Raw genomic sequence first — 11,247 nt, forward strand, 5'->3', positions numbered from 1 at the left:
ATCCATCCTGATGCAATACTTCGAGTTTGAGTCTCATCAAATGGAGGCTGTTGCTGATGATGGACATGCACAGCCTGGAGATACATGCGAATGCTGTGGATGGTACCACTTAGAACCCATGAATCTGGCCTTGGACTGCAATTATCAGGAAGAGTTTAACACTCAAGCCTCCATCAGTAAACAAGACATACACAAATGCACTTTTTGGCCATATGGTACACATTTATAGAAAGGAAGTGATTGATAAGCACACTCTCTGGTGTGAATGAGAATGAGTTTCCCTATTAAGTCTGGTTCCACTTAAGGTTTCCTCTTCATCATGTCATCACAGGGAGTTTCTCCTCACCGCCGTCTCCTCTGGCTTGCTAAAAATGTCTAATTTATATCCTGAATTTATATATTCCTGTAAAGCTGCTATGTGACAACGTGCATTGTTAACAGTGCCATACAAATAAAATTGAATTGAATATTGTGTACACTATTTCCTGCCCAAAAATCTCAGTTTGCTTACAGATGAATCTCTTGTCGGTTCTGATTTATACAGTCGTTCATGACCAAGGTTGTATAGTTGTAGAAGTAAAAGATATTTAAGATACAAGCTTTGATATTTTAACAAAAGGGCATTTTCTCCTGCTATATGAACGCCTGCGGTGTGTGTAATATCGCTGAGCCTGTCTGGCTGATGCTGCTTATCCTATTCATCAGTGAGTCAATGACACCTTATCTGCATTCACACTGCCTCCATTGAATGTGCAGATAGAGGGACTACAGATAACACCAGTGTGAATTATCACCCCGTCGTTCCGCGATGGAGGCAAGACGAGCTCTATCTGCTCTCTCTACAGACACCCGAGCATCTACTAACGATGGTGCAGAAAATGATAATAGGGATATCGAAATGAAATACAACATGAATCAGGCGCTCTTTTTTTGGGGTTGGGGGTACTTTGTGTTTAATCCACCATAGGTCATTTCTCAGTGAAATGGAGAAGATGTCTTCAGGCTAAGATGAACTATTCCTGCAAATAGGCCCAGTTTCTTGGCAGTCCCAAGCAGGATTAGAACATTTTTTCTTTAAAACTAGAAGAACAAACCTTTTAAGGTCTCAGAAAATGAAGAACAGATTCCAAAATTTGGTCATCGCATGACCTAGATGAATCAGGTGCCAAAATGTGAGGTTAAAAATACACTTTAATGTAATATTCCTGGAGAAGTAGCCATTTTGAGAAAGGAGAAGGAGAAAATATGAGGGATGAGGGATATAGCAGGTGGGGGTGGGATTGGAGAACCTGTGATAAGAGCATGGCATTGTTAATTCCATCCACACTCACCTCAATCCCCTTCGATTAGCGTCTACTGCCAGCCAGGGAAAATGCTAATGCCTCTGGCTGCCCGTACTGCCAATCACTGGGAGAGCAGGTTTGATGGAAAGCAGCAATGGCAGGCCTGGGAAAAAAATGTTTGTGTGCTGTCTGGCACAGAGACAGGGACATGACTCTTCACAAAGACTCCGAAGTCACACCAGGCATGCTAAGCGCCAGTGTCTGGCTTTACTCTGACACTGTCATTGTTTAATCTCTTGTTTCTAGCCTCAGACACACACAGCTGGATGGACACTTTCTGCCTCCACTGTATCCGTATCCACTCAGCTCACAAGCATCTGATCAGCTAATCCAATGAAAACACGCACCTAAATACTGACTGCTAAATGATTACTAAACTATTAGCCATGATACTAAATCTGATCATCCCTGATTATGCCCATTTATATAATAAAGAAGCTAATCAGCTCTAACAAAGGCGCAAGCGGAGAGAGAGATGAGCAGCAGATTGCTTTATTGCAAGCACTGATAATTAACATGGCTGATCTCCAGATAGGCATTTTAACCCTGGTTGCAAACCCAATAAGGTTTCTGCAGTAATGTGGCAGTGCGCCTAGCAGCTGAGTGATGGATCATTTGTGTACATGGTTTACAAAGACATAACAAAACGCAGAGAGAGAGAGAGAGATAGCGAGGATAGCAAACGGCAAGTTGAGCGATAAACAAGGAGTAAGCAGACAAGCAAGATCAACAATTAGATATAGCACCAAAACAGAGACAGAGAGACATAATCAGAGAGAAAGATGAACAAAAGATCGAGAGACTGTACAGCCCGTGTGAGCTATAAAGAAAGAGAAAAGTTAAAGAACCAAACAAATGAGAAAAAGAGACCGTGAATGAGCTAGTGCTGAAGTTCAGGAAAGCTAAGAAAAGTAATTAAAAATGATTTAGAATTTGTAATATATTTATAATACCTAAGAAAATACAAACAAGGCCTAAGAGCAGCTCTAACCACCTATTTTGCTTTCATTAATAATGCTAGGACCAGCAATTTAGAACGATTTTGTTATCCTCTTGCCAGAAATAATAGCTAGTTGGCCAAATACAAGTAAATTAGCTCATAGCTCAGAGAGCAAGAGGGATTTCAGTATCCGAGTCTCAGTTTATTTAACAGTAGATAACGCTGTCAAAATATACCTTAATCCAAAACTTTACCTTAATCCAAAACACTGTAGCAGTTAACTAGCTAACTTAACAAGAAGCTTCTTAAGCTAAAGGTTTCTAGATTTCCATGCTTCCATGTTTCTAGATTTACAAAGCTCTGGAAATTATTGTTTTGTAAAATTGTGGTTGTGTTTTTGAAATTGTTTTCAACTGGTTTTTTTTTTTTTTTAGCTTTGTTTTTTGTTTTCGATTTGTTATTTTGTTTTCGGGTTTGTTTTGTTTTCGATTTGTTATTTTGTTTTGCACTTCTCAACCACCATACTCTTTTGCTATAATAACAAATGTAACCCAAACACCAATCTATATAATTCAATTCAAGAGAACGTAACCATTTTTGCAACCTATAAAGAACAGGCTCAAATTTCTTAAGAGATACCACCTTAAGAGATAAACCTGTGCATATTCAAATGTAAATCTTCTTTCTTAATTAATTAATTAATTAATTAATTAATTAATTAATTAATTAATTAATGAATGAATGAATGAATGAATGAATGAATGAATGAATGAATGAATAAATAAATTAATAAATAAATAAATAAATAAATAAATAGTGTAAAACCCAGCACAATTTCCTGTCAGCTTTTTGGAAGTGAAATATTTTTTGGTTTGTTTTTTGGATAAATTCACAGAATGGAAAAGTACCAGCACTGGCACTTTGTTGGACGAAAAGCACTAACTGAGAGGTGGACAATGTGTGGAGTCTCATGGAGGCCCATCTGGCATGTGTGATGTATGTAGAAGTAGAAAAAAGAGTATAAAGTAGGCGTAGAAAAGCAATAGGGAGAGAACAAAAAAGAGAAAGAGGGAAAGAGAGATCAAAATTGTGTTAATCCTACCATTAAATAGAAAAGGGTTTCCTAAAGGGTTCCTCAAGGGTTCTTTAGATGCTTATGGGTTTAAGCTTCTTAATTAAAGGCTTATCTGACAGGGAATCATTCTGTTGGAGGGTTCTTCATAGTAACATAGAATACAAGCCTCACTTCAGAGGAACCAGAGGAGGTCCCATGATGCATTTCTATTTTATACTCACGACATGACATGCTGCCATCCATCCCTGTCCTAGAATGCACCTTACAGTACAAAGATCACAATTTGCCAAATTTACCAACATCAATTTTCCAAAGGACGCCTGAGTTATGCCGTGGCGATCAAATGCGCCCCCTACCTTCACATTTCTAGATCACTGACTCTTAGTTCCAGCCCAGGAGCTGCAAACAAAGCATTTTTTCCAGAGTGGAATGAGTTGAGATAAGGCACAAGCTCCAACAGGTGCACTGGCACCTTGTTGGTGGGAAAAAATGTTACAATGGAGTGACAGGCCAGTTAGTATGTATGGAGACAGAATAGCATAAAAGGGGAACAAATTGGCATAAAAGAAAAGTGGAGCAGGAGAAGAATGAAGACAGATATGAACAGAATGTAAACCCTATAAAGGCATCTGGCATGTGTGTGGTATGGGAGGATGCCTGAGTTCACCTCCCTGGTGCCAGGAAAGAAGGCACACGAGTCATCGCATGCCAACCTGCAGTTTGTGAACCCTGGACCACATCCAATGACATGCCAGAGTGAGAGAAAGCGTGAGATGAAGAGGGGGGGTGAGAGAAAGAGAGAAGGAGATGCCTGGCGCCAGGATCCATGCTTAGCTTGGTGTAAAATGACTGTCACAACTAATCTTTGCCACCTATTCGAACGCTTGGCTTCACCCTGTCAACCACAAACTCTCAACGGCTTACTCTGTCTGCCTTCGGCACTGACATCCATCTCGTGGGTGGAGTAATTTCTCTTAAAATCCTCTCCTTGTGGTTCATATGTAGAGGCCAAGATCTAAATTGTTGGTAGAAGGCTGTGATTTGTGCTCCAGCACAATTGAGGGTGGAACAAGAGTCATGAAAAATTCATGAAATTTGTGCTCTAGTCTAACACAAAGGCCTGAAGCCATTTTTACATTTTTACAGTCCCATATGAAATTCATATCGAGCGTCCCACCGTCATTTAATATGTATACAGTCATCTCATGAATAATGATGTAATGATGCATAGAACAGTTTGAGGGGGGAAAAAAGTGCCTTTAATATTCTTCACATTCCTGAGACACCTCCTCCGACTGGCCTACAATCAGACACGGGTCATCAAAACACACACTTGACAGTCACATCCCACACACATACACACCGTGTGAGTGCTGAAACTCCAGTTTTTGCTGAGAGCACATCCTCACGTCTCGCTCCGGCAAGCTAATGAAGGCTAATCGCTCATAATGAAAAGGGTGAATATAAAATTCCAGCAATCTGTGTGTAATGACCAAGCATATTAGTGCGACTGGTCATTGGTCTCTCAGCTGCCGAGCGGATATATGCAGATAAAATGCATGTGTGCACAGATAATTAGTGAGCAACTGACAAAAGGAGGAGATAGATTGTACCCAGTGGTTCAGAAGAAAAAAATAGTATGGAACCCATCTCACAGGACTAATGATGAGCTTAATGAGGCAGGAAGTGCAGCAGCAAATGGAACAGAGGTTAGCAATATTGTGCAACCTGGATCTAATATTGGAAAGACTTTGAGGCCAGAATACTGGTAACTGTTATTGCAGCTTACTCTACAAAGTTAAATGTGGATGCAGGGCTAGATGTGGTGTGTCATCATGCAAGAGTGAGGACTCAGTGAATGATTGTTTATTCGGCTGATGTTGAGTGTAATCGTTTGCACACATATTTAGCATTAAATATTAGATATCGTGCCACGTTAATACACAATCGGTAACAGGAGACAGCAAGGTTTTAATTGGGATGTTGTGACATAATAATCTCAAAACTCTGAGATATTTGGGTTAAAAATAATGATTTATTCCTTTGGCAGACATTTTCATACACAGCAACTTAGTGATGCAGAAGGCCTAAGCCAAAGTGGTTCCCTAAATGTGCCAGGATTTAAACCCAAACGTCTGGTGCAATGGTGTTGGGATTGGTGTTTTCTTTCCTTAACTAGCAGCCAGTCAGGGGTTGATTCCTTTTTAAATCCAATCCAAGTCAATCCAATCCGAGCATATGGGTATGAGTTAGGGGCCAAGTCGAAAAGCTCAACTGGTTGTCTGATTGTGCCAGGATTTTCTGTGTTGATATAGCACCTTAACAACGTTGAGTTATTTTAACAGGCAGAGATGCCAGCTTGAGAGAGTCTGGATTGATTTAGTTTTTAAGTAGGCAGAATTAAAACCTAGCATATGGGAATGGAATGAGTGAAGGGCCAAGTCCCAAAGCTCAGGTGGTTCTCAGACAGTCCTTGAAACTCAAACTCATTGCAGCACTGATACAGAAACTTAACGGTTCCAGCTGAACACACAGTATTCCAGAAACATTGAGTTAAACACAGACTAAACAACGTTTTTCAATGTGGAATATTTGCCTCCAGTAATCAAAGTTGTGAGAGAATTGTTCATAAAATATGGATATTGTGTCTAGATCAATTTTTGTCAAGTATCCTTTTTGGTGATATAACAATGTAGATACACGTTTGAGATATTTTGACTCCGATAATTTGCACTAGAGTCAAAAAAGAGACTCTAGTTTATAGTCATTTTGACCATATATAGCTGATTCAGTACACTGTGAAATAAAACAGCGTTCCTACAGGACCCTAGTCCTGCCTGGTGCTAAAGATAATCAGACGGTCTGATTTAGGACTGGGTCAAGGTTAGTGTAGACTCAAATTTTTTGCTGAAAGATTTTTTTTGCAGCGATTCCTTTGCTGGCCATCACTACACACTGATGGTAACTGAAACAAGTGTAACACAAACTATATGACCTTGGACTAAAAAAAATCCAAATACCACTAAACACTACCAGATTCTGGGCAAACTGCTATAATGAGCTTTTCTATTGATTAAATTTGTCATTGAGGTACAAAACGCTTGTATGCAGTTTAGGTAGGCAAAACCCATTAGACACGACTTTTAAATGGCCCTGCCAAAGGACAGGAAATAATGAATGGGTCTCTCATAGTCCCTTCTTGGAGAATGTCCTGTCGATGAATTTAGATTGAGGCAAGAGAAGTAGGTTTATAAGCAGTGGCAATTGGCAAATAATGACTTTGTTGACAAGCTCCGTCTATCACGGCTGGCATTAATGAAGCATGCTGGAGGGTTAATGTACGCTGATTATACACTGGACAGACGATTTTTTTTTTAAATTGCCCTGATGTCCAATATGAGACACACTGGGATTTTTCACAAATCGAACCTTTGATCTGAATGTAGTACAAACACAACGTTTAAATGGAAGGCTAAACTCTAATAGCAATCAATAGCTTGGCAGGGAACCTGAAATTGATTGCATAGTAAAAATGATGTGAGGCAAACTGTTAAATACACAAATTTACATTTTGTTTTTTTAAGTGTTTCAATTCTATAATTCACTGGCTTCCTTCAAGTACAAAACATGCTAAACATAAAGTCTTAACCCTTTCATTCATAAAGTCAAACAAAAAACACTAAAATACAGATCAACTACAAATAAACCTAAGGTAAACAGACGTCTCTGAATATTATAAATTTGTTCTATGCAACAGCATAGATTGTTGAATGGAAAAAGTTTATTCAGAGTACAAAGCTAATAAATTAGCTCTCAAGAAAAGGTTTGGAATGAACCCTGAAATAAACCCAATTTTAAGGGATCATTTAATAATGAAGTGGTTACTTGTTTCAAGAAATGGATAGCACCTGGAACTCTTAATGCTAAACATTCTATTATAGGGTTCTGCTTGGAACATTTAAAAGTACTCCCAGAGAGTCAGGAACGCTTAAAGGTGACTTGGATGCTGAAAGTACAGTACAAAGGTTTATTCGAGGATTCTTTGGATAAGGGGTTTTTGCTCCATTAAGGTTTTTATTTTAGAATACTTCTTAGCACACAGGCCTTAAGTGGTTAAGGGTCTGGGTTGTTGATCAGTATATCAGGGTTCAAGCCCCAACACTGCCAAGCTACCACTGTTGGACAATTGAGCAAGGCACTTAACCCTCTCTGCTCCAGGGCTGCTGTATCATAGCTGCCTCTTGTGCTCTGACCCCAACTTCCTCAGCTGGGATATACAAAGAAAACAATTTGACTGCGCTGTAATGTATGTGTGGCAATAATAAAGATTTCTTCTTCTCTAAGAAAGCCTCCAGTTGTAGGGTTCTACGTGACATCTTTATATGCTCCCTGAAATGGACATCTGAAGAACCCTTGAGGTTTCCATATTTTGTATGAGTGTGCATTGACCTAGATGCTGAAAGTAAACAAGATTTAAGATTCCAAATCTGTCCACACATCAAATGTTCTCCAAGGGTTCTTGGATGAGGGTACTTGCACAGCTTCCTAAAGTGATACTTTACAACTTGGAACTTTCTCTAACAGGAACTCAGGTGTGAGATTCTTCAAGACAGTTGAGGACACTTAAAAGTGGCTAGCTTGAACACTGTTTTAAGAGCTTCCTTCTTTCCGGCTGTGTCGAGTGCCATCATCAATCCCCAGCCCATTGTTTTCCTTTTCATATCAGGTCACATTAATGTCTGCCGAACACTGAAAGCAAATGTATGGCCGTGCGGACAAAGGAATCGATTGTGGATCCCACAGTGACTGCGCTTGCATTAAAATCCAGCATCCCTGTGGTGAACTTATGAATATTCTAGCAAAAACTGCAACGCTGACAAGGTCTCCCTCTGCGAGTGGAACAGTGACAAATAAATTGAGGTAAAAGACGACGGAAAAAGAATAAAACCGAGGTGATAAAGCATTGCTCTATTTTTACTTCTGCAGAGCCGAAAGTAAATGATGTTTTATTTTATGGCAAAGCTGGAGAGCGGTGTATTCAGACATTCCTCCGTTCTGCTGATGCTTGGGTGGCCAAGTATTTACTGTACTGCAATCATCAAGTAAAAACTCAGGACATGATGAATGCTCCACCTGGCAAGCCAGGGTTTGAAATTCCTGCACTGGGAATATGGTTTTTAGTGTTTCCTTGCTTTAACACACCCAAGTGAACTTGTTAATGACCTGATGAATTGGGTCAGGTGTGTTAGCGCAGGGGAACTCCAGGAGCAGGACGCACAGGAAACATAGCTGTAAGCGGAGACTGCAGCAGCACCACATGCCAGGGAAAGTTAAGCTAAGGTATATTAATAAGGGAGCATGATGCAAGGGCTTGAAACATACTTTTAAAATAGCCCCCTCGGGTAAATGTAGCTGTCACGGGTGCCGAAAGCGAAGTAGTTATCCATAAATAGGGCACATTAATTTCATTTCAACCTAAAGCGAGTGCGCGTTACTGCAGAGCAAGAATTTGACCTGAAAGGGGAAAAAAAAATCTGAGATCAGGGTTAGGTTCATGTGAAGCTCAGGGTGCTCTCTGGAGGGTTAGCGTGTGTGAGTGTGTGTTTTGCAGCGCTCTTCTTCACATAGTTCAGCATTTCATGTTACAACATGAAGCCAAAAAGCCGGCTTCCCGGCGCGCGCTTTCAGTCTTATCTTTCAGTCTTATCTTTCAGTCAGGAGGAAACAATCATTCACACTTACACTTAAATCACTCTTCCTGCCCCGTCCTTTAATGCTTCATAATGCAATATAGCCTGAACACAATGTGCAATATCAACTTTACTGTAAACAAACTAATAGATTTAAGGAATGAATGCATTTCAGGAATATAAGAAATTAAACTGTCGGGTATTTTGCATGGATATACATAGTATGGATGCACCAGTTCTTTAATGTTTTGCAATTATTAATACTCATCAATTTGCTCAGATGAAACCATAAATGATCCAGGAATTGTGTGTCTCATCGGGAGAGAAAAAGTCAACAAACATTTGCACGCTGCAAGGAAATAATTCATAATAAGCAAACGGATGGAATCTATCTGCTTACCTCCCATCAAACTCTGCGCTCACCCCCATCAGGCAAATCCACAACACGAGCAACTTTGTCAACATTTCCGCGCGCGTTCACACAAATATCCTGCACTTCGGGAAATTCTTAGCGCTCCGGTATTTCAGCACGCTGGAAAAAATAAAATAATAAAGGTTTCAGGGAGAGATCGGGAAGTTGACAGAAGGTCCAGCATGAGAAGAACACGGTGCTGGTTCTGCTACCAGTTCATGCAGTAGGTGTGAACTGCACTGGTGTGGTGCTGAGAGTCCGCTGCCTCTATATACCGCGTGAAGCGAAGTGCACTCTGCTGGTGCTCACTAAGCTGATGGGGGATTCACGAAGGAGCCGATTCCTTTTGAACGACTCCCTTAGGAAAATCAATCAGGCGAATCGATTCCTAAGACGAAAGAATCGGATATTCGTACCCTTAACGGACACACAGGGTAATTCTCACATTAACCACATGTTGTATAAGGTTGGTGTCTAAGATTCCTAAAGATCAATGTATGTATGTTTGATGATAAACATTAATTTCCCAATTTCTCAGTTAAAAGTCTACTCTGGTTGCTGCATGAACAAATGTCTGATTTTTAAGCTTCCTGCTCATAATATTTTCCACTATTTTTGCTCCCCTGGCCCTCATGATTACTCAGGATCGTTATCAATTTAATACTGTATTTATGACCTCATCAGACAGCAAATATAATGAGTGTGAATTAGTGCAATCAGTGAAAATTCGAGTCAGACTTATTGCGATTTGAGCCGAGTTGAGATAGTAATAAATTTTCATTTTTAATCACCTGCAAACTAAAAAGCCAATCCCAAAAAATATTGTACTGTTAAAGTAAATGATGACACGTTAGACACCACGTTAACACAGCAAGTCTAAACCTAAGATAATAAAACAGTCTTTTATTTTTCATAGATTTTTGTCAAAGCAATTTGAGGTATTGGCCAATAATAATAATAATAATAATAATAATAATAATAATAATTATTATTATTATTATTATTGTTATTATTATTGTCATCATCATCATCATGTTCATTATCATCATCCTCCATCCATACATACTTATTATTATTTATTTATTTATTCATTTATTTATTTATTTATTTATTTAGTCAGCCATATTAAATACAATAACCGTGTTATATCCTGAAAGCAAACCCTCAGAAACCCTACTCCACTCACTGTCTCAGCGTAGCGATCCAAACAAATCAGAACTCTTCCAGTTGACTCACTTGTTCAAAGGAATCGATTCAGAAAACTGACTCGCGATGCCGGGGGACAGCTGCTCTTTATAATGCTCACTCATATGTAGAGAATACTGCTTCTACATAATTGTGAATTCTGCAGACTTTAAGTCATTTGCCGACTAATGAGTGGGATTTGATTTATTACCAAAAAAAGCAACAAATCATAACAAAAGAAATTCAGAAGACAAGGACCATATGACTTTGAACGTATCATATATGGTGGGGTAAAGGGGCGTGGTCTTAATAGCACTTAGCGTTATGAGGTGTGGCCTGTTGTGTTTAATAAAATAGGATGATTAAATTAGTGCTACAGACTAGTAATATGACAGAAAAAAATACAAAATACACATAGGAAATACAGAATAAGTATTTAGTAGATGTGAAATGATAATGTGAAGTTCTTGAAATACTTCAAAAATAAATAAAAGCTGAATTAAATAACCCACAATTCTATATTCATCCACATTATCCATATAATATTATTAGCATTTCTTTTTCAACAAGCAGAACCATAATACAGTCCTGGGATAATGACT

General features: G+C 39.1%; 1 protein-coding gene across 7 annotated transcripts in view; it reads right to left on the minus strand.

Annotated features, from left to right (window-relative positions):
* Positions 1 to 9,755, minus strand: part of npnta (nephronectin a) — a 67,107-nt gene extending 57,352 nt beyond the window's left edge. For 3 of the 7 annotated variants that reach the window (XM_058385570.1, XM_058385575.1, XM_058385571.1), the window contains exon 1: positions 9,449 to 9,754. In XM_058385570.1, coding sequence (XP_058241553.1) covers positions 9,449 to 9,513 — 65 coding nt within the window. In that variant the 5' untranslated portion in view covers positions 9,514 to 9,754. Of the gene's footprint in view, positions 1 to 9,448 lie in introns of all 7 variants that reach the window. The other 4 variants (XM_058385573.1, XM_058385569.1, XM_058385576.1 and 1 more) reach the window with 2 other exon arrangements.
* Positions 9,756 to 11,247: the final 1,492 nt, after the last annotated feature.

The sequence above is a fragment of the Hemibagrus wyckioides genome, linkage group LG03 (assembly GCF_019097595.1).
Source record: "Hemibagrus wyckioides isolate EC202008001 linkage group LG03, SWU_Hwy_1.0, whole genome shotgun sequence".
Lineage (NCBI taxonomy): Eukaryota > Metazoa > Chordata > Actinopteri > Siluriformes > Bagridae > Hemibagrus > Hemibagrus wyckioides.